Source organism: Pygoscelis adeliae, unplaced genomic scaffold (genome assembly GCF_000699105.1).
Source record: "Pygoscelis adeliae isolate BGI_AS28 unplaced genomic scaffold, ASM69910v1 Scaffold304, whole genome shotgun sequence".
NCBI classification, from domain to species: Eukaryota; Metazoa; Chordata; class Aves; order Sphenisciformes; family Spheniscidae; genus Pygoscelis; species Pygoscelis adeliae.
Window position 1 is genome coordinate 515,867 of NW_008824558.1, and position 23,225 is coordinate 539,091.

General features: G+C 38.2%; 1 protein-coding gene across 1 annotated transcript in view; it reads left to right on the forward strand.

The window, feature by feature from the left end:
• IQSEC1 (IQ motif and Sec7 domain 1) overlaps positions 1 to 23,225 on the forward strand; it is a 149,687-nt gene that overhangs the window by 82,912 nt on the left and 43,550 nt on the right. The window contains exons 2-3 of the mRNA XM_009321981.1: positions 17,081 to 17,363; positions 21,101 to 22,365. Coding sequence (XP_009320256.1) covers positions 21,107 to 22,365 — 1,259 coding nt within the window. The 5' untranslated portion in view covers positions 17,081 to 17,363; positions 21,101 to 21,106. The remainder of the gene's footprint in view (positions 1 to 17,080; positions 17,364 to 21,100; positions 22,366 to 23,225) is intronic.

A 23,225-nucleotide genomic window follows, 5' to 3' on the forward strand; every position in this document is an offset into this window, starting at 1 on the left:
GCCGGCGGCTTTCTGGCGATCGTGTTGTTCAGGCGCTCGCGTCCCGGGTCGGGGAGGGGGGACGAACTGCAGCGCCGTCTGTCTTGTAGGGACGTAAGTTTGAAATCGTAGTCGTTTAAATGTGGTATCGAGAGCGGACCTGCACATCTATTGTTGCTTGTCGGTGGCAGGCCGAGTACAAAACCGCCAGAAGCTTTTTGGGAAGGGTGCTGTTAGGATGTGATCTGGCTTCGCGTGTGCGTTGCCGCTAAGATGAATGCGCGCGTGTACGCAAGCATGAAAACGCTTCTTTTCATTGAGTTTGATATAGCGCGAGAAATCACATGACTGGTGTCAAACAAGCGGCGAGTTCTACTTCAGAGCTCTGGTACGTGCTGTTCCCGGGGCCCGACGCCGAGCGGGGAGACCGGGAGAGCTGGCGTTGTAACTGTCAGCAGGGGAAGGTGCGTTAAAGTCAGTGATACTGCTGAGGGTAAATTGTCATTCGCGACTCGTGCCCTCGGCCAAAAGAAAAGGAAAAGAAAAAAAAAAAGTTAGTTCAAAGGCCTTTAAAGTCGGGATGCTGAATAACTGGTGCAAGAAAACCAGAAAATGGGATTTGTCATGTTAATAGGTACGGTCTCTATTGTTATGATGTTTTTAACTACTAAAATAACGTGCATCAAAATTACAAAAACGCAGTACTCTGTTATATGAGCTACTTGAAAACGAGATGTGCAAACTAGTTTTTCTTGTGCAATATTGCGTGTAGTTTATGGTAGACTAAAATAGTTATCCTGGCAAGTGCACTCGCAAAATAAATTTATCTCCAATGCATCACGAAAGTTTATTCCACCAAATAATTTGATTAAATTCCGAGCTGATGGACTGTTAAGGAAATATTCAATTTAAATAAAGATAGACAACATCTTAAATTGGGTGTGTGCATGTGTGGAAAAACATAAAAGGAGGAAATGACTAGATTCATTGTAACTACATATGAATGCAACAGTGTCTTTTCTGGAAAAGAAAGGAAAAATGTTCTTTGATGAAGAAAAATGTTTTATAGTACAGTTTAGTCACACATTTAATGATCCTTAAGCCCATTTTTACCCGTATGGAAAATGATAAAGTTGAGCTTGTAAGTTTCCTGTGTGGAGTTGGTAATGTTTGCATAAGCCATAGTACATTTGCATGGCTTGCTACAAAACATACTTCATCGATGTTACTTTAGTGACAGATTTGCCTGTATTCACACAGTTACATTTTGCTATTCAGTCATTGTTTCAGACTTTTTTCCTCCATTTGCACATTGCTATGCACTTCCTTTCAGTTAAACTTGATTATTCTGCCTGATGTGTTAAAAGAGGAATTGCTGAGTACTTAGTTTGGATGGTTGTATTTAACTGTGTCTATTCTTGTGGCAGATATCCTTCATATAAACACAGAATTCATTACATCTATCTAGTGCTTTGGGAGAACTTAAGCCGTGCTGAATAAAACGACCCATTTCCCATTTTACTTCTACTTTTGTACCAGATCTGTTTTGTTGTTGTGATGTCCTGTTCTAGTTCCTGGAATTGCAGGTGTTGAGAGTACTGTTATATAGTAGTCAGCTGGTTTTTTTTCTCTTAGTTACATAGGTGCTCAGTGTTGGGGTTTCATGTGTGAAGTCAGCTATCATCCATTTTTTTCCTATTTCTACTAATCTGAAATAATACGTTACCATCAAAGATGCTAACAAGATCTGGAGCTAACCAGTGAAAATGACAGCGCCCCGCATACCAACAGTGTTTAGTTGTTTCTTTGCCCCTGTAGAAGCTCTCTGGGAATCCTGGTGCAGTTAATGAACCATTTGCAGTTCAGTTTCATTGAATAATTTGCAACTTTCAGGTAAGGAAACCCAAGGATTCAGTTTTTCACCTGAAAAGTACAAATACCAAGTTGAACAGTAACTCTGATTTGCTGTTCTTGTTACAGATCTCTATTGGAGGGTTGCTAGGAGTTGACACTGAGTTATTGCTGGGCAAGCAGACCTTCTCTGCTGGAGAAGGTATCTTCACGAGCAGTTGGCAGGGTGTTCCTCTTGAGAACTGGGAAGTGATTTCGTGGGATAGACAGCCCCCGTGGCCTTACATGGTTTTTCTCATCCTGTGACCATTTCATATTTGCAAAATGAAAATTCTCTTGAGAGAATTGCATTTCTGTTCATATGGCTATAGAAAGTATTCCTCCAAATATTTAGTCTTCGTGGGAATACCCTTCCATCACTTGGAGGCTGGCATTGTTTCATGCCTTTGAGGATCTAGAGGTTAAGTGCTAGGACTTTCAGTAGAAAACTACTTTGAAACAACAGTTTACCTCTATACTGATTGTGGTTTCTCTGAAGTATAAAGATGGCAGTTCAAGGATCAAACTTTCTGAAGAGGACAATCTCATAATTGTGTAGCTGATTAGCACACTTAAGTGATTACTCTAATTATGCTTGCAAACTGTATTTGCCCTGAACACCTGAATAAGAAGTAGCTGTGAATTATAAAAGCTGGCCTAAAAGTAGCCAGTCCTCTGTTGGTGGATGCAAGGTGTCATCCTGAACCAAAACCAACGCTCGTGGAGATGCTGCCTGTAGATACTTAACATCTCTTCGCATATTTGAGTAGTGCTTCTTGATGTTTAAGACCACTGATACTCAGACTTCAGGTGTCTCTAGCAGAAGATTGGGAAACAAGAGTGCTAGAAGTGAGATACTGCTTTCCTAGTAAAACATGTCCTTTTGCCTATTGTGTGGTGTTCCACCTGCAATTCACTGCATTGCCTTAACTTTATAGCCTCAGCTGTGTGACTCTCAGTGAGTAAAATTTGATTTAGCCTGCTATCAGGACAGCTTTATTTTGGAAATATTAATGCCATAAGGATGTCCTGGAAATTATCTACTGCGCCTTCATAGAATCTCAAGATCCAGACTAATGCACCCTCTTTGTTGTAAACCTATGCGGCTTCCAGTTTCTGCCTGATTCTGACCGGTGCGAAGGAGTGGTTCAAGTTGTTGTATTTTTGAATATTGTATTTTTTGAAAAAAATGTGAAGGACCACAATTTGAAGAGAAAAAAAACCACACTGTTGCTTTGAGCTTTATGATACGTGGAAGTAGATTAGCTGGGTTGTTGTGTCTGTTGTGCCTCTTCATTGCAAGAATTTACCATAATTTATGAAGGACATTAAGGATGCAATTTTCTTGCTCCTTCAGCATTTACACAGTTCTTTTTCTGTCAGAATCAATAGCAATTTTATCATTAATTTCAGAGCCAGGCATATTTTAATCACGGTAGCTGTCAATCAATTATTGCTTTTTATGTTTATTTAATAACAGAACTGCAGGAGACCTCAGAAACTGTAATCAAGATGGAGCCCTGATTGCTCTATTTGTTACATTAAATGTATGAGGATGTGCCCTTAACCCAGACACTGTCTGATCAACAGAACAACAGGAATTATGAAGAGGTGAATCATGGGTTTGGGGAGAAAGTGTGTTGGTGTGTTGTTTTTGTTAACCGTGCTTTGTTTAGATTTCATTTATGTTTAAACAGAGCATGGGCCACAGGCCAAATTAGTATTCCCTCTTTTGCTTCTTTATTTCTGTTGTCTAACAAGACTGTGTAGTTACAAGAGCAGAATCAGGCCCTGGATTTGGAAGTTCATTTTTAGCATCCTGTATCTTGTCATTTTATGTCAAAATTTATGTAAATACAGATTTTGTTTGTCACATCTTTGTGATGCAAAAATAGTTACTGATCATGGGCTTTTAGCAAGACTTGTTAACCAAAAATATTTTAGTTACATGGCCCTTCTTGTGTCTTTCAGGAATTCATCTGAATTTTATTTGGAGGAAGGATGATTCTAGTTAGGGTACAGACAGAGATGGCAAGTTTAGTGCACTGCTGTGCTTTGACTCCAGGTTTCCAGAGAACAGATGCTGCTTTAATCCACTGTAGCACAAAGCCCTAGTATTAGGTTAAAGGGGACTGCAAATTTAGCTAAATAAATCTTCTTTTGCTTCCTTACAATAGACAAAAGACTAGAAACATTTTCATAAAATTATTGTAAAGATGTCTTTAATAAAAATAAAGTAAAAATTCCAAGCTTTGGTATGATAAAAAAATCAAACCCTTTTGTCCCTGTGGGAGAAGCAGAAAATCAGAATGATGGCTTTGATAGCCTTTAATACAGGAAATTGATGTAGTATATCTGTTAATCAGATTCTTTCAGTAGTTCAGTGTCATCCGAGTTAAACTTGTGCTTAAAAACAAAGGACCCAATTCCCTGTTGCCTTATGTTGTGCAAGCACAAACTAAAAGCAACAATTATGATTTGGCTTCCTTTTACGTAAGTGGCTACATACAGGGCAGGGCAATAGAAAAAGAACCCTAAGCTTGTTTTGAGGGGTACTTGCATTGCTTACTCCAAAAAATTTCAGTCGCCCCTAAAATTCACCACATTAACAGGGATGGATGTGTCATGAGTTTAAATGTTTTGGTAAGAAGAGAAAAAGAAAACTAACTTCCTTCTGTTTGTTGATATATACGTGACCTTCCAGGTCATCTTTATGCAGTGTAAGGGAAGCAAGAATGCAAACCTGGTGCATTTTCTGTTGCAGGGTATGTTTACAGCCAGTCCTAAAACTGCATTACAGGAAAGTTCACAGTTTGACTTTAATTTAATTTTCACTCCTCACCTTTACAGTAGAATGGACCAAACTCAATCTCAGTTCACACGGAGAGTTAAATACAGCCGTGGCTATGGGCATTGTAGCTTAGCCAGTTGTATGTTGGACTGTATTTAACTTGAGAATAGTGTATTCTTTTTAGTGTAGCCTACAGCCGTAATGATTATAGTCGTGATCCTTTCAGTTTTCATGAGTCAAGCTGGAGGAGGCCATGTCAGTACTTGCACAGAACTCCAAGGAAAAATCTTCGGGAAGGAATGGATGATTTAGTTGGAAGCACTCCTACCTTTAAAGATAATACCAAAGACCGGGTTTCCCTCATCGGGGAGGTTGTGCTGAGGAAGTCATCATTCAAATGAGATGGACAGCAGTGTTCCTGTTCCAGCTGCAGTTCCTAGGGGTCTAACAGTACATAGAACAGGCCCGTATAAACCCCTGACTTTCTGGTCATGTTTCAGCTCAGTAATAGCTTTTCTCTCAATCTAACTTCCCTTGGCACTTTCAGTTGGGAATAAAACTTATCTTTATTTTTCTTTCTTATGTGGTTCTGCTGTGTTGCAGTATGCTGTGAAACAGCTGTTGAATTTCCATTCTAGAGGTGTCTGGGGTGATTCTCATGCTTTGAAGTTAACATTTCACAGGGTGAAGGCTAGATAATATTTTCAGCTGTTCTTAGATTCTTGAAAGACAGTTCATTATCGTTGTTTCTGTATTCTTTTCTTATATTTTATTCTGTGAACCTTGTTTAGAAGATACCAGTGATGTGGTGCATTTAGTAGAAACTGGTTTCAAGAAGGAGCTGATTCTAATGCCTTGAGTTTTGGGAGAATGGGACTTTACAGCTAATAGTTTCCTATTAATACTAGTAGTTAATGCTCTGTAAAATTGAGAGAGAACAGAGGATTGCCCAGCATTTATTGGAAATTGTCCCAAATGGTGACAACCTGTTGCAATCTTAGATTCTTTTTTCTTACTAAAACACGATTAAGATGTTTTTGATTAGGTTAGCCTAGAAGAAAAGAAGTATTTCAGGTTTTCCTGTGGTGCCACAGTGCAGCATGTTATACAAGATCATTTCTGGCTGTCTTTGGTTGACATTTTCAAAATATGTCTTTGCACAGTATTGCATTTTCAGTTCACAAAATGGTGACCCTTGTTTTCAGGAATTGGACTTCTACCCTTGTCTTAAAAGACCATTTTCCATTATGGAAAGATCTATGAATTGAGTCGTGGTAAAGAGCCTATAAATTCTAAGAATGATCCAAGTTCTGCATTTTAGACCCGATGTTCTTCTGTGGCTGATCAGCGTCACGTGCAGCCCCCAGCTAAGGCAAGCTCTATCAGCAGAAGTCAGTGCAGATCGTCGATGCTTCTGGGAGCAAGAGCTGTACTGGGCATCTGTGTGCTGCATCAAAATGAAGCTGCTACACGCTGCAGTATAACCTAACAATTACTCTTGTTCTGTGCATGTGCAGTAAATCCTCTGTTTCTACGTACTGATGGAAGTAGCTAATAAAATTATTTAGAACATAGAGCAGAACTTAAAATTTGATAATATTTTAAGCTTTGTAAGGAGAAAGTTCTTGGCTTATAGCAAGCTTTGAAATAGCATTTATAGGTTTCCAAGACAGGAATTGCTACCTGTGTTACTTTTTTATTGTGATCAGTGAGGTGGGTCAGAAGTCCTACTGAAAGCCTACATTTAATTCCTCACTAACAGAGAAAGAACTATAAAATATATAGGCTCAGCATAATGGAGAGGAAATGTAAAAGGAAGGAAGTTTGTGAATGAGAAAAAGCATCTGTCAGCTCTTTAACAGATTTAGAGGTTGTAAGCAATCTTCTGAGGTTTCGTTTGTCCTGAGTGAAGATTTACGCATAGTAAGGCACAGAGTATCTTTCTGAGTATGTCTGTAAATATCTTCTGTATTTGAAGGCATTGCTTTGAATCTAAGTAACATCTAAAACATTCTCTTTTCCACCAAACTCCATACTTCCAACAAAAGATCTCTTACCGTTTTGTTTCCTTAAACATTATGTTCTGTACACTTTGATACAAAACTTGGGTGTGTTGCAGAGGATAAAAATCTCACTTTTATGAGGATGCCTGTGATTAAAGAGTGGTTAGCAGTGATTCTGTTCCAGTAAGTTACAACACAGACCTCTCTCAGTGCGTGCAGAATGCTCAAGGCCAGTTCCTGTTCTCACTAGCTCGGTAGCAACACTGAACTTCACTGAAAGCAGGAACAAGGGTTCTGTGTTCTCACCCATTTTCTTTCCTACCTGGTGAGAGTTTGCCATGCCCGTTTGCATTTATGCATATCGAAATTACGTTGTTCTCGCTTAGAGAAAAGTAGTAGGGTTTCTTTGTCTTTTGGGTTTTTTTTAGACTTGGCATGACGTAGCTGGCAGTCAAAATGCAGGGTTTGTACAGTGTTTAAGATTGAGTGATACTTTTATATTATACATACTTCTAGATTCAGTTAGATCCATGAAAGGTCTTTCTCTGATCAGACTTCTAACAGTCCATCCTCCTTTAAGATCGGCTTTATTAAGTACCTTGCTCTGTAACCTTATGAGGTTTATCTGTAACTTCAGAGAAAAGTCAACCAGCCACTAGAAGTTGAACAATCCCTTTCTTTCTGATCTTAGAAGTGGGAGACCTTTAGCCAACTACTTCTTAAATCCAAGGGAGAGAACAAAGTATTTCATGTTTATCAGTGACATTGTTTTAAAGCACACCTCATTAGATAATAACAATATATTATTAATTAATTGAAATGGAATCCCTTGGTTGTTTTAAGTAGGTCTTTTTGTATAACATTCATTTGCTACTTAAGTGAAAATATGGCCTAAATGAATACAGTTGTGATGTGATCTGTGACTTTACCTGATACAGTGTCCAATAGAAAAAGATGGTTTTATTGTCATTTCTGCTGTGCGGACCATCTGCATGCTCTTTGGTTTATGATGATTCTTAATTTCCCTCTGCCCAGGCACACAGACATACTTGAAGGGAAAGGCTGGCCTGCTCAAAAATTGTTCCCAGCTCTCCATACTGCACCTTATTTGTAACGATTTCGAATAGTAAAGGGGCAAAACCTTAAAATGAGTCAAATGATAGGCTTTATCAAGTATATTTGATCTAAGATGAGAATATAGTTTTGTTCTAGGTATGAAATTTCAGTGCCTGAAACATTTCGTTTACTCAGTAAACAGGAAATCGTTAAGGATCTTTAAGCTAATTCATGTTTATATGATATACAGTATATAAGAGAGGAAAGAAGAGTATTATCCACCAAGGACTGAATGGGGAGAGGAAACTAGTATTTAGTCTCTTACAGAACCTAATTGCCAGCAAGCTGATTTCTCAGCAGTGCCATTCTGTATCACCTCTTCCTCTGATGGGCTTGACACAACAGCTGAAGCCACAACAGAGGTGAAATACAAGGATGGCTGGTATGGGATGCCAAGGATTTTTGCATTATATCAAATGCTGCTTCAGCTGTGCGTGCAAATCAGGTTTTTTCTCAGCTGCAGAAACTAAATCTTCCTTTTTAAAATTAGCATTGTATAAAGGTCATGTCATGATATAAATGGTAGAATGTGTATTAATATCTTACTCTCTTAAATACATGCCGTATGCAGGGTAGATATGCTAAATAAGAGGATTTCAGTTGGTGAATGATATATCTGAATAAATGATAAATAGCTGAGGTCAAATTCTACCACAGCTGCATTGAGAAACTCCATAGATTTCTGAAGCTTATCCTATTGTGTAAGAGTTTACAGAGGAGGAACAGGACAAAGTCTGCAGTGGTAGGTAGACCTTCACAGATTTTGTTAAATGGTCAGATACCACAGTTACACTTAAATTTCTAGCTTCGGTCCCTATAAGAAGGTAAGCATCCTTTTGAAGCATACATGACATTTTCTGATGTTAGCTCATTCTCTTGATGTGTCAGCATAAAAAAACCCTCTAAAAATTGGGCTGATAAATTTGAGAACTCTTCCTCCAGCCACAAGCCTCAAATTATTACCATATCTTTTAATAATATTTACCATTATCTTTTAATAATATTTTATCCATTTTTTTAAAAGAGTTTGAAGTATGGAATATGGTCATTGCTGAATAAGCATATGCTGGGTGATGATTAATGCAGATTAGCAGAGAATGACATTGTCTGTCTTTACCTGAGATAGAAGCTAACATTTGTAAGCTGTACTCAACTTCTGTTGGTGCTGTCAGTCTCCTTTGTTACTTTCCAGCTGCTAAATAATGAAAATAAAATACAGCTTTGCCTTTAGCAGGTAGGCTTCATAAGGCGTTAAATGGGTACTGGGTGAGGGTTGGTTGGTTGGTTTGTTTGACCCTTCTGTAGTAAATACTTGTGTCCGCTAGCCAGTATGCTGCCACTGTTTGACTTAGTCAAAGGTGATGTGTGAGGTGTTTAACCTTCCTTCTCCTCCTCGGAAGCTGAAGATAATCTCAAGTAAGCTCTTTTCAAATGGATATTCTTAGTTCTTAAAAGTATTATAAAGGTTGTTCCCTAAAATGGAGAAGTTGGGTAGATTTTTGCTTGGCTCTCTTTTCATCTTGCTGGTGTGCCATCTCCATTTCAGAAGAGAGAGTTCATTAATTCCTACGTTCCGTTTTGGCGTGGAGAAAATAATCTCTCATCTTTCTTGCCCTGGTCTCCGCTACTACTAGCAGCATATAAGATTGTGGGTCAAAATGCCCTTTTTTAAAAAACATTTTTATTAATGCCTTTTATGGGGTTACTTAGTGAGAATTAAAACTTGGTAGTGTCCAAGTGAGTAGATGTTGGGTTTTTCTGTAATTTTGAATCCAGGACTTGGACCAGAGAGCAAATGAAGGTTTGCAGTGCACATAGTGGTACTCGTCTGGAACTCTGGTCGCTCTGTCAGTGGTCGTCAGACTGTGTTTTAACTTAAGCTGGCTGTTATCGGCAGTCTTATTACACAGAACGTTACAGAATGAAGCGGTTCCTTTGTTAGTGTTCGCTTCTGAGACACATGCAAATTTTGTCTGGATTTTTCTTGCAATGATATTTAACTTCAGTAAGATGAATTACCTGGGACATTACTTTGATGTGCATTCAAAGGTTTCATTTGTTTTGAACAGAAACAGCTGAATTGAGAGTGCATTCTAAGTAAAACAAGTTGGTCAGTATTTCTTTCCTGGATCAAAGCTTTTGTCAATGCCTGTGAATACAGTTGTCCATCATAATGGCTTTGAACTTTTGACAGTGTGTATTTGAAGGTAGATTGGTTTCTTAATGTCATTGCATTTATTGAATTTGGGGATTTGTATAAGTTCTTAATATAATTGACTTTTGTTTACTAGAGAGTACAAAACATGTGGCAATAAGAACTAGATTCTAATCTGTTGCAAACTGTACTACTAATATACTTCTGCTCAAATGTTCTCACTCCATTGGAGAATATTGTAAGGGGGGAGAGGGGGGAGAAAAATGTTAAAAAACTAGCTTGTATGAACTACGTATGGCTAGCTTTGCATTTTAAGAAGTTACATTAAGAACTTTTTGTGGAGGGTAATTTGAGATAATACAATGCATACATCAGAGCTTTAATTAAATACACCTCCTGGTTTATAGCAGAAAGCACCGCAGGTACTGAAATGTAAGCCAACTTTGAAGCAGTGGGGTGTACCCTTGTGTCAAGTGTGTCAGATTAAGTTGTGTATGGGGAGTCATAGTTTTAGTTAGCAGTGTTATGTTTGTAATTGTTGTTTAAAATTTCACATTCAAATTAGGACTTCAGTGCATTTGGAAAGACAAAGTTATATGCAAGAAATTAACTTTCGTAGAGGTTTGTTCCTATGTGGAATGCCTAGATTTGACCTAAACATTTTCGCCGTTTAAATGTTTTTTTCCAGGCTTCATGTTGGAAGTGTCTGTCCATACCAGTTGCTCTAGCAGCTGCCATCGTGCTTCTCTCTGTTACTCAGAGTTAGTTCCATGGGTGATTTCTGGTCTGCGTTCTTTGAGCTAGGTAGAGAATTTGGATCCATTTCAAGTGGGTATCTATAATTAGGAGTTATGATCAGAGTTTGACTTTTTTAACCTCCAAATTTCAAAAAGAGATAGTTGGTGTAGAACAAGATGCATAGCACTTCTTCCTTCCTGGGCATTTGGGCCTATTTATATAGGATATTTATTTTTGAGCGAGGCAGATGTTTTACTGGGAAGCATGTTTATGAAATGAGGTTTTAATACAGAAAGTTTCGCTCTTTGGTTTGCATTTAAATCCATCTCATAAATCATATGGCGGAGTCCCTAGGTATCTAGATACTTCAGCTGTAGGTATCATCTTAATGTTTATGGACAGAAAAGTTTCTGGGACAAAGGAAGAAAATAAGCTTGCTGAATTGTTCTATCAGTAGATACGACTTAAAGGGAACCAGGTTTTCGTGCATTTTTCCTGAAGAGGGGGATGAATGACATGGATTCAGGGAAAAGGAGGCAGGTTAGAGAAGGGATGGATTTGATTAAGGAATTTCATGAAGAACAACTCATGCAAATGCTTCACTGTTGCAACAAATAACATCAACGTATAAATGCTTCATTAAGTTCAATCTGAATTCAGGTTATGCAGACTACCTGGAGTTTTGACTGCTGTCTCTGGCAAGTGGTACTCTACCGCAGTCATGCTTTAAAAACTGCCTGCTTCCTAAAGAACAGAGCACTTGTAGCGTCATGGCAAAGCTGAGTGGTTTTACCATCTTGTGCTGACTAGAATTTTAAGTTGGCCATGTTTTTCTTACTGTATTCATATACTTGTGCATACTTTCCACAATTTAGAAGAAAAGGAATTTATTCTGTGCACCTTTGAACTTGTGTTCATACTTTTCAGGCTCTAAAATGCTATGGAAAAATCTTTAAGATGTAGCACCACAAACTTATTATGTTGTCATACTTTTCTTTATGTCCAAAACAAATTTTTTACAGGATGAATGTAATGCTGATTTGTTCTCATGTGTGTACCATCCCGTTGTTAGGGCCTGTTTTCAATTTCGTGTCTTTATATTACACTGTTGAAAGTCCATTCTAAATGAATCATGAAAATAACTAGTGATTTCAGAGAATGTTTATTGCTAAAATAATTTCCTAAGTATTTACTCTGTTTTGCTGGGAGGGTCTTTTGGTTCTATTTTAAAACGTTGCATGCAGTTTTGGTTTGGCATTTACATTGTTTAGAAGCATGTTGAATTTCTTTGTTGCTTTTAGTTCCAAACTAAATCTGCAACATACTGGTTTGAACATTTGGATGATTTCTGTAAGCATATGTTCTCATTATCTTTGTATTTTAGTCCTACAAATGCACCAGGACACTTCAGTACTTGTAAACTGTGGTGTTTCTGGAGTGAGTGAGAATACTGAATAATTCCTTGCATCTGATGTTATCATTATATACTTTCTTTTTACATGCACGTAGTTTTAAAGGTAAGGTACTGGGCTTCACTAAAAAGGGAATTTCTGCTTTTCTCGTTATCATCTCTTTCTTTCATAGTATAGTTGCTCTGAGAGGTAAATGGTTGTGCCTGTGGATACAAACCTGCAGCTTCTCTGATAATTTTGCCATTATTGGCAGTGGAACGAGTAAGTCTATACTCATGGAAAAGCTTGGGGTTTGTTCTTTACTGAAATTTAGGTCTTGAGGACTCTTTCCAGTTTCCATTTTAAGCTCAAATGTTGAAGTTTTCTTGTTTTCAAAATTTTGTCTTGATTGTGCTTATTTTTGGTTTTGCTAAGAGAAAAGTTTGGCAAGATTTGAAGGAAAAAGGAAGTGTGACTATAAAAATGAAAAAGAAATGAAAGAACAACAATAGATATTAAAACATCCTGAATAATACGTTGTTTTAAAATGTGGTAGTGGTTTTAGTGTACTGGTTACTAATTACAGCCTTTGTGATCAGAAGTAATAACTGAAGGTATAAAATGAGAGACAGGGAAGAAAAGACCTGCCAGGTTGATGCTGCTAAATGCCCGGAGAGGAAGTGTTTTGGTCATGGCTAACCACACAACTACATTTGGCGATTAGACAGAGGGAAGGAGGAGACAGAGCTTTTTCTTATTAGGTAATTCTTGAAATGAACTTATCACCTGAATAGTGGGAAATAACTGTAAAAACCGTGACCTTTTTCTAGCTAGCAACATCATCTACTTCACATTTTGTCAGCTTGGATCTATTGTATGCTACTTTAGTCCAAAGATACAGCCATGCGCTGTGTTACCCAGCTTTGACATCTAGGCACATTAGTTAGAAAAGCAGCTTTTGTCAGCCACTGCCTGCACATTGGTATTAGTCTTTGATTCGGGCAGAGCGGTGAGCTTTGATTCTGTCGCTGTTAGAGCGCAATGTGCATCCTGGGTAAATACAGTGTTAGCTGCACTGCGGGGATGACCCTTATCTCACTGCCCTGCTGATGAAGCCAACAGATCCTTCATGCATGCACATATGTCACTTCAGCTGATGTATTTTAATTTAAAAGTGTTTGCAGAGTGTGTGGCTTAGCTCTTGCAGGAAGTCTAGAGCCATACATACACAGAAGAAAAGAAAATGCCTGAATCCATCTATGTTTGGTATTTAGTACTGGTTTGTAGTCATTAGAAAAAGTAAAATTAATCTGATTTTCACCAATAGTTTTACGTATCCATTGAGATATGTTAAAAATACTGTACTCAGTCCGTTTCCATTTTTCTGTAAGCCTTTCTTCTTCCCTATTGCTCCTTGATACAGTGGTGTGTTGGGGGGTTTTTTAACAGTATTACAAGTTGAGGTTTATGCAGGAAGAAACTTCCAGTGTCAATTTCTCATAAAATACTGATTCAGTTCAAAAAAGTAATTTAGATGTACAAAGAAACAAAGTTTTTCCATGGCTCTGTTTTAAAGTTTTGTTCACGCAAAGTCATATTAATAGTACTAATTACTTTTAAATATTTAATTTCCATTTTCACTCTTTAGCTGCTCCATTCTCTGCTTCTTTGTAAAATACTGGCAAGCAACCTTTCTCTTTTTCTGGCTCGGCAGATAATGAATGTCTATTTTCTGCTGAAACAGGAGTGTGATAAAGCAATCGGAGTTCTAAAAATGAAAGGTTAATTTCAACTGTTCTGCATTCTGCTAATATTACGCAGTTGGAATACTCAACATATTGCCAGTCTCCCTAGAAATAGCCATTGCACATTGCAGAAAGATGAACCAAATTCATCCACTAGATTTTTTTTTAAGCACTGAAATTATCAGTAATTCTACTGGGCATGTATAGTAGGTGCCAGATGCCTCAAAACAGAGACCTTTCCTAAAAAGTTCTTTCTCATTCCAGTTGGGACTGGGTCAAGTGTTACATTGTCCGTTTTTGCAGTGTACTTAATGTACTTAATTTTCCACCCATCTGAGAAAGACAGTGTGTGCAGGGCGGCTACTGGAAGTGAAGCAGTGCTGGAGAGGTGTCTTAACTACTCCCCTGGTCGTAGGGGGACTTACTCTAATTCTTGTTGCAAGCCTGGAGCAGAATCCCTTGACGTTTTTGTGTGTTGGCATTTTTAATAAGTGGATAGATAAAAACCTCCCTTGTAACCCTGCAGTGACTGGCTCGTGTTCTGCGTCTGTTTTGAAGCAAAGGTACCCTTGTTAGCATACAGTCTTTCAAAATAGGCACGGGCAGGATGATTCTCAATTCCACACTCCTGTCCCACAGTGCTCTGTGTGTACTTCCTCCATAGTGGAGCAATGCATCTGGTCATCCTTAAAGCTTCACACAAGTCCTATTTGTTGAAATATTTTTCTTTTCCAAGCATATGTAAAGTAGTAAGAAGTAGAAAGCAAGCTGCTTTTCTTTGTCAGTGGAGTTTCATTTTTATGAAGTTTATGAGAGACATTTTTATGAAATGAAACTTCGTATGAAGCTTCAGCTGCTCTTAACAGACAAGGAAGAGCTGAATGGGAGAAAGCCGTCAAATATGCAGTACTGACTGTGCACGCTTGTTTGCTTTAAAGGGCTGTCGTACTGTTGAGCAGGAGGCTGCCTGTTGTAAAAGATAATTACTTCCCCGATTCAAAGGTCAGATGTGATGGCAGGGAATAGGCCTATGAGCAAAATAAGATCAAGCATTACAGTCAGTCAAGGATCATATCTACGTCCGGAAAAAGTACAAAACACAAACTAAAAATAAAGAAGAAACCCCTAACTTTAATCAGAGCCTCGGGCAGACCCCTCCCCAATTTTTTCTGATTAGGGCAGTACCCTTTTTGCTGATGAAAAGGTTAAGTGATCCATTGAAGGTACCATTTTTAAAGTGTCAACATGAGACCATAATCAGTGTGGAAGGGTTATTAAATAGTTCACCATTTAAGGGCGAGGAAGGCAAAAAACCTCACAGAACCTAAGAAGGGGGAAATAGTGATAATTCCTGACTTCCTGTTAAAAACCGATTTACCATACTTGTATGAAAAGTACTTACAAATAAGCTTGTAATTAGGAACCTGTGATGTACAAAATAGTGTGGCATCACAGTTAGCAGAACAGAGGAACGTATTTTAGTATTTAAAGAGAGAATGTGAAGCAGTTCAGTATTGTAGTAATTTCTTTAATGGATACTTTAGAGAGAATGATTTGTTTGTCTTTAATGGGTGGTTACACAGTTTCAATGTCACTAGCAAAACTGTGAATAATTTGTCATTTTTAAGTTGAAAGCCAGCTGTATCACAGAGGGAAAGGGATTAGTTTCCTGTCAACTTCCTTTTTGGAAAAAGTGATGTGTGCACACTGAAAATATTTCCAGCTTGGGTAAAGTATGTTTGAAAATACCCTTGGGTAGAGTCGTATTTTGATGGGCACAGAAAGAGGACTTGCTTTCAGTTTTACATGTTTATAGAAACATTTTGAGACTTTTGAGGGGTTTTTTTTCTCCTTCACTTCAAAAAGTACACACTGTTCAAGCTAGGAGAGTTTTGCCAGCGTTAACCTTGATCTCTTCTGGCACTGCGGTCCGGTGGAGAATGTTCTTTCAGAAATTGCTCTGTACTTTGAACTGTTGAAGGGCCTGCTGTGGTATGTGTGTGCAGCAAGGGTCACAGCATTTCATTTCTGAGAGACAACAGGAGGGCTTTATTTTTTATGTTCGTATACATGTGAATGAAAGCAAAATAAGAAATACAGGGCGTGGTGGGAACGTGGAATTTTACTCCTTTAGAGTTTGGATGTACCTGTTCCTAAAACAGAAGGTAGGGGAAGTACTGCAAATGCTTATATTTGTGCATGTGTGGAGTGTTTACCAAGTCTTTTGAGTGATTAAAAAAAAGTAAAATTTCATTTTTCTGTCAATGCTCTGTGTACACAGGATGAGGCAGATAGTAAATATTTATGTGAAACGTGAAAAAGACGTACTGTGGAAGTGAAAGTGCATACACTATTGCAATGTGAGAATTCCCTACTGTAAATATAAAACAAACACAAATTACTATTAGTCATCAGTACTTAAGGATAAACCTTGACTAGGACTCAGTTTTAAAATGTTTCCTATTGCGTACAACTCCTTTAATATAAAGGTTTTTTTCTTTCCTTTATTCTTTTAGCAATAACAGCATTCATGTGAAAACAGTGTTTTATTTGCCAGATAGCTCTTACTGTGTTTTCCCTACCTGAAACTATTTTGCTTTCATTAGCTAGAAACACCATCCCTTGGGATGCTTTACTACAAAGCATGCCAAAAGTATCCCGTGGGAGCAATCTTTTACTTACAGAGAAATACATGAGATTTCTCCTGTAGGTACTTTTTCCCAACTTCAGTTTCTAGAAACACAGTAGCTCACAAGATCCATTAAATCCCAAATCTCCTTTGAGTAGAATGAAAGTAATCCTTTTATGTCAAACTGTAATATAACAGTAAGAAAGTATTGCTTTTATTTGTCAAAGCAAGGAAAGACACAAATAAGCGTCTGTCATTTTGAAGTAGAACAACTTGGAAATGAGTAGTCTTGTAAGAAATTAAAAGTTTTCTTTTATTTTACACAGTAGTTGCTAAGTGACTTAGGATGTTATTAGTAGTTACTGTATAAAGTTAAATAATGCTTGAAATCTCCATTCTCCTGCTTGACTCATGCTCTAAAGATGACCTCTGCAACAGAAATAGGGACTTGCTTAGATTACAGTGAAAACTGTGGCGTTTGACATGAAAGCCACATTACCCTGTACTAACTGCATCTGAATTTGAACAAAATGTGCTGGATGTCTACACAAAAAGATACTAAGCAAAACTATGCTATTTGTTGCTGAGAATTTTGGAATACAATGCTCACCTGAGGATTTTCCTGTCTTTTCATTCTGTCTAGTGTTGAGGGTGAAGCTCCAAGCAGTGAAACTGGCACATCTTTGGATAGCCCATCTGCTTACCATCAAGGACCTATAACACACAGTTCAGCTATAAGTCCAGACCATTACGATCATTCTGCTTACGGGCTGTATTCTGTTTCCCCTGGACAACAAAGGTCTCGGAGACCGAAACTTCAGCACTCAACATCCATACTGCGAAAACAAGCAGAGGAAGAAGCTATTAAAAGGTCAAGATCACTTTCTGAGAGCTATGAACTCTCTTCAGACCTACAAGATAAGCAGGTATTTGAGCTTTGTTACCTAATTTATGACAACGGCAACATGTCTGTAAGCTGGGAAAAATCTTTCCTAGCATCACTTCAGTTATGATGCTGAAAATACCTTTTTTTCCTGCAACCAACTTAGTTCAAAATAGTCATACATCAGCATTTCCGAGATTTTTGACTCTTTTTCAGTGCTGTGTTGTCTCAGTGTCCCATACACTTTCCCCCTTTCCTGAAGAAACGCATAAAAGATGTGTTAATAGTGTTAAAAGTAAAAACAGTTCTACTAGGAATTGTGATTTCATGCTTGGGACAAGTACTAGAATGTAATAATGCAAAATATTTTTCTAAGAAAACGAGTAATTTGAAACCTGGATATCTTTGTTGCTGCTGAAAGAAAGGAAGAACTTACTGCAACTGGTATTCTCTCGTATCTGTGGGGTGAATTCAAGGTCTTAGTTTTACTCAACTAGGCAAAACTCCTATATGCTTTACAAAGAACTGGATGGAAGCTATGTAGGTGTTCAAAGCCTTTGTTCCTAAAAAGGCGCTTCTGTAAGACAGTCAGCCTCAGCCATTCCTTTTAAGCTTTATTCTGAATGTATTCCTATTTGAAAGATGTTTATTGCCATATAAGTTCGTACTTATCATTTGAAAATGATGCTGTAATAGTTTAAGGTAAGCAAATGTGCGGGATGCACTGGATTTCACTGATAGATGAACAGTAGCCAATACATCAATATTTTTGGTTGTTTTTTTGTTTTTTGTTTTTTTTTTTTGTTAGAGATCTTTCTTGCCACAGAATATTTTGTTTACTGTGAATCATTGTGGTATATTGCATAGTCACTCCAACTTGTATGTTAACACGGCAAAAGTGAGAGCAGGCAAAATTCCGCAGACAGGAAGTGAACTACTCCTGATTTTGGACCACGCATTGGTAGTCGGTGAAATTTATAGGCGCTAAGTCTCATTTTCCATCTGTTTGTTGTTATAAAATTTCAGGATGGAGAGTCATATAATGTTGTTGTTCCAGAGAGACCTGGAAGAACAGAGCTTGAGCTCTGACTTAAAGTTGAAGCCAATATTTGGGATAGCAAGTATGAGTTTAGTTTAGCCTTTATGCTCACCAAATTCTGTATTGGAGTGGGGACATATCAAGTTCCTGATTCTTGATCTAGATTATGCCAGCTCTGCTGTTAAATTGGACCTCCTTGTGAGATCTACAATGTTACTTCCTTTTCCACCTTTGGCAGTCATTTTTGCTTGATGCCTCATAAGGGATTGATATAGAGTGTTAAGCTTACTAAAGAGGTCTCTTGCACTGCAGATATTCCACAGAGCCTAATTCCATCTGTCCTTTTATGCCAGTTTGACAGAGAATGAGGACTGCAGATGTTATTTTGTATTTGTTCAGGGAGTCCTATACAATAAAAAGTGACAATGATACATAAAGGAGGCTTGATACTGAAGAAGTTGCTTACTGCTATTGAAAAGCTCTCACTGAAATCTCAGAAGATACTTACAAACTATTTAGGAAAATGTCCAAGGCTTTACCTAAAGGCAACGTGCATTAAATATACATTAAAAGGTGCATTAAATATGCATTAAAATTTATTACAAATATTAGTCACAAGTCTAGTAAATCATCTAGGCAAATTCTGAAATAGTCTCAATTAAAATTCCCACCAAACCCCTCTAATTTATGATAATCAATGATGATGTCATTTTCTGTGTAAACCTGAAGGACAACAGCCTGTTTGCAAGAAAGAAGTCCAGATAACTTACTTTATAGAATATTACTCTTTGTTTTATTCTTTCACACCAGCTATGCCAGTTTTCTTTTCTTTAGGTTTGACAATTAATTTTGAGAGGACAACTAAATTAACAATTCATCATTTGTTTTGAGATTAGGCCAGCAAAATAATCTCTTACAATTTATTTAAACACACGTGACCTAATGTATACTACAGATAGAAGTAGTAGCAAATGTGTGGCAGCAGTGGCAGGGTGGTGATAGAGGTTCTTAATAATTTTTTTTGATCTTCAGAATGCCTTTCAAGTAACCTCACAGCCTCTTTGATATGTGCAAATGTGAGGGTAATTTAATTCACCCCATTTGGGGGGGGAAAGGCTAAACAGTATTTTAAAGACAAACTATAGAAAATTATGCAGAGATTTACAGATTCCCAGCTCAGAGATCAGTCACAGCTTTCTGAGCTTAGTTAGAAGAAGTTTCAAGATACAGTCAAAAGAACAATTCCTTAGCAGTAATCCTGATCTGAGCCCATCGGAGAAGTTGGCCTCCTCAGTTATGCCAATAATGGTGCATAATATTTTTTGCATATAGAATAAAAAAAAAAATTGAAAAAATTAGTGATTCACATTTAAAAACACTGGGCCAAAAAGATCATCTTTAATGTGGAAGGGGAATGGAACACGCTAGAACAATAGCACTGAAAGAAATGCGTCAACTACTCCCAAATGGTAGACATAATGGACTAGAAAATATTTTTAGTAGCATTTAGTTCCTTCTATAGAAGGGGGATGAAGCCCCTCTGAACATCAGTATCTGAACTTAACAATTACTTGCAGAGATCTCCAAAGTATGAGGAGGAGAGGTTGTGTGTGCACGTGCATGTAACATAAGTAATTAAAACGTGGTGTCTAATGAAAAAGGGTACCTGGATTTGCAAGTGAGGAGAAATGACTTTTGAATCATTGGAGTATTATGAAAATCACATGGACTTACAAAAAAATGCTGCCAGAAAAATGGTGGGTTTAATTGTAGTACTAAACATACCGATTTGTGATGTATGTTTTGTGTTTGTGAATAATACGGATCCATCAAAGACTGATCAGAACAGAAATTAAATATTGGGAAAAAAATTGAAATAAACCTAGTTATTCATCTTGTTCAGTGTTTTTTAAATAAGCGATGCTTTTCATGTTTTGGAAGGAAAGGTTTGAAAGTATCTAATGACTATTCCAAAAGTATTGACATGTCATTTTCACTAGGTTAAATTGATAGAATTTATAATGTATTTATTTTGCATATTCATTCTGTTAATTGGAAACACTGGCAATGTTGAGTGTAATTACAAGAATGAAAATAGATTTGAATTTGTATTTAGAAAGTCTGAAATATGTTCTTGGTTTGAGGAAGACTGTGTATGTGGATATTCTATCAGAGAAACCCCTCTGGAAGCGTATGGTCTGGGAGGCTCAGTTTTGCTTTGATGTCAGGCCTGGGTGAAATGATGTTACTTGGTTTTTATTCACGTAGAAAGCGATGCATGTCTGCAAAGGTGATGGCCACTTTTAGAATTTACTCCCAAAATACGGCAATTTGCATTATACTTGGATTTCACTTCTCTACGGTTGTCCCTACAGAGAAAGAATGACTGCATTATGCTGCATTAGAGTGCTATCTTGTCTGCTTTGACATGGACACACCAATGCTAATGTGTGAAAATCAAAATTTAAACACACACACACAAATTTCCAGCACCTTAATTTTATATGACAGTATTCACATAGTCATATTTTTGTCTGTATTTTTATGGTGGAACTTGCAAATGACTGTTTGGTTCACCATTTGTGCAGTTGTTAGTCTGGAGCTTTGAGTTTTTACTTTCAAAACCAGTATACACTTTGAAAAATTTCTGAATATTAAAGTGGTTAAAAGAAATTCTGTTATACTTTAACCTTGTTCTAACCTGCCTCAAGTCACAAGTAATTGTGTTCACCCTTCCACAGGTGGAAATGCTAGAACGGAAATATGGAGGCCGTCTCATAACTAGACATGCTGCTCGTACCATACAAACAGCTTTTCGCCAGTATCAGATGAACAAAAATTTTGAGCGTCTTAGAAGTTCTATGTCTGAAAATCGTATGTCAAGACGCATTGTACTGTCCAATATGAGAATGCAGTTTTCCTTTGAAGGACCTGAGAAAGTCCACAGCTCTTACTTTGAAGGAAAACAAGTTTCTGTTACAAATGATGGGTCAAAGCTGGGATCCCTGGTACAGTCTGAATGTGGTGACCTTGGAGAGTCAGCTACAATGAAGTCTCCAGCAGCGTCTACTGATTTTGCTGATGCTATAACAGAACTGGAGGATGCTTTTTCCAGGCAAGTGAAGTCCCTTGCAGAGTCCATTGATGATGCACTGAATTGCCGTAGTCTACACTCTGATGAAATCCAGACTCCGGATCAAGTCAGAAGTCGTGAAATGGAAAGGGATAGTTGCGCTCAAACTAAGCCAGCAATTCACAATGTGGATCACAGGAAGCTTGATGAGATGACAGCGTCATACAGTGATGTTACATTATATATTGATGAGGAAGAGTTATCTCCACCCCTTCCACTTTCCCAGTCAGTAGACAGACCGTCCAGCACAGAATCTGATTTGAGGCTCAGGTCCGTGAACTCTTCACAAGAGTACTGGTCCATGACCCACAAAGATGATAAGATAGACACTGATACGAGCTGCAGGAGTACCCCGTCACTGGAATGTCAGGAACAGAGGATGAGAATGGATCATCTACCATTGCTAACTATAGAGCCACCCAGTGACAGTTCAGTGGACTTGAGTGATCGCTCAGAGAGAGGTTCGTTAAAGAGACAAAATGCTTATGACCGGGGGATCACTAGTCAACAAGGAAGCCCAAAACACATCCCTCACAGTATTCCTGCCAAGATTATATCCCGAGAGGAACAGGAGGCAAGACATAGGGCTAGGCCTATAGATAGTCATTTAGCTATCAATGGCACAGCAAACAGGCAAAGCAAATCAGAGTCTGATTATTCTGATGGAGACAATGACAGCATCAACAGCACTTCCAACTCTAATGATACAATAAATTGCAGCTCAGAATCTTCTTCTAGAGACAGCCTAAGGGAGCAAACCTTGAGCAAACAAACATACCACAAAGAAACTCGCAACAGCTGGGATTCCCCTGCCTTCAGTAATGATGTTATCAGGAAACGCCATTATAGGATTGGACTGAACCTTTTTAACAAGTAAGTACAGCGTTTACTCCTTTTCTCTCTGAGTTTGGTAGAAACATAGCCACTGAACCAGGAATATTTTTCTTGTATCAGATAAGTAAGACTGGTGTCTGATGTTGACTTTTCAGTGAAAAAATAAGCTGCTCGTGGTGACCATTCATGTTAGAGTACTTAAAGTTGACATCTTTATAGTTAAACAGCTTCAGGGGAAAAGAAAAAATATAATCATGTGTGTATATATATGGTAGTAAACTATGGAAGAGGATGGATCGGATTCCTTTCTTGTTGAAAAATATGGTGGCTTAATCCTGATCCGGTTTTGGTGTTATAACAAATTCAGATTTCTTCCTGCCCTAATCATGTAGGTATTTGTGGTGGGTTGACCCTGGCTGGACGCCAGATGCCCGCCAAAGCCGCTCTATCACTTCCCCTCCTCAGCTGGACAGGGGAGAGAAAACGTAACGAAAGGCTCGTGGGTCGAGGTAAGGACAGGGAGAGATCATTCGCCAATTACTGTCACGGGCAGAATAGACTCAACTTGGGGAAAATTAATTTAATTTTTTAACAATCAAATCAGAGTAGGACAATGAGAAATAAAAACTAAATCTTAAAACACCTTCCCCCCACCCCTCCCTTCTTCCCGGGCTCAACTTCACTCCTGAATTCTCTACCTTCTCCCTGCCAGCAGTGCAGGGGGACGGGGAATGGGGGTTGCAGTCAGTTTGTCGCACGTTGTCTCTGCCGCTCCTTCCTCCTCCGGGGTAGGACTCCTCACACTCTTCCCCTGCTCCAGTGTGGGGTCCCTCCCACGGGAGACAGTCCTCCACAGACTTCTCCAATGTGAGTCCTTCCCACAGGCTGCAGTTCTTCAC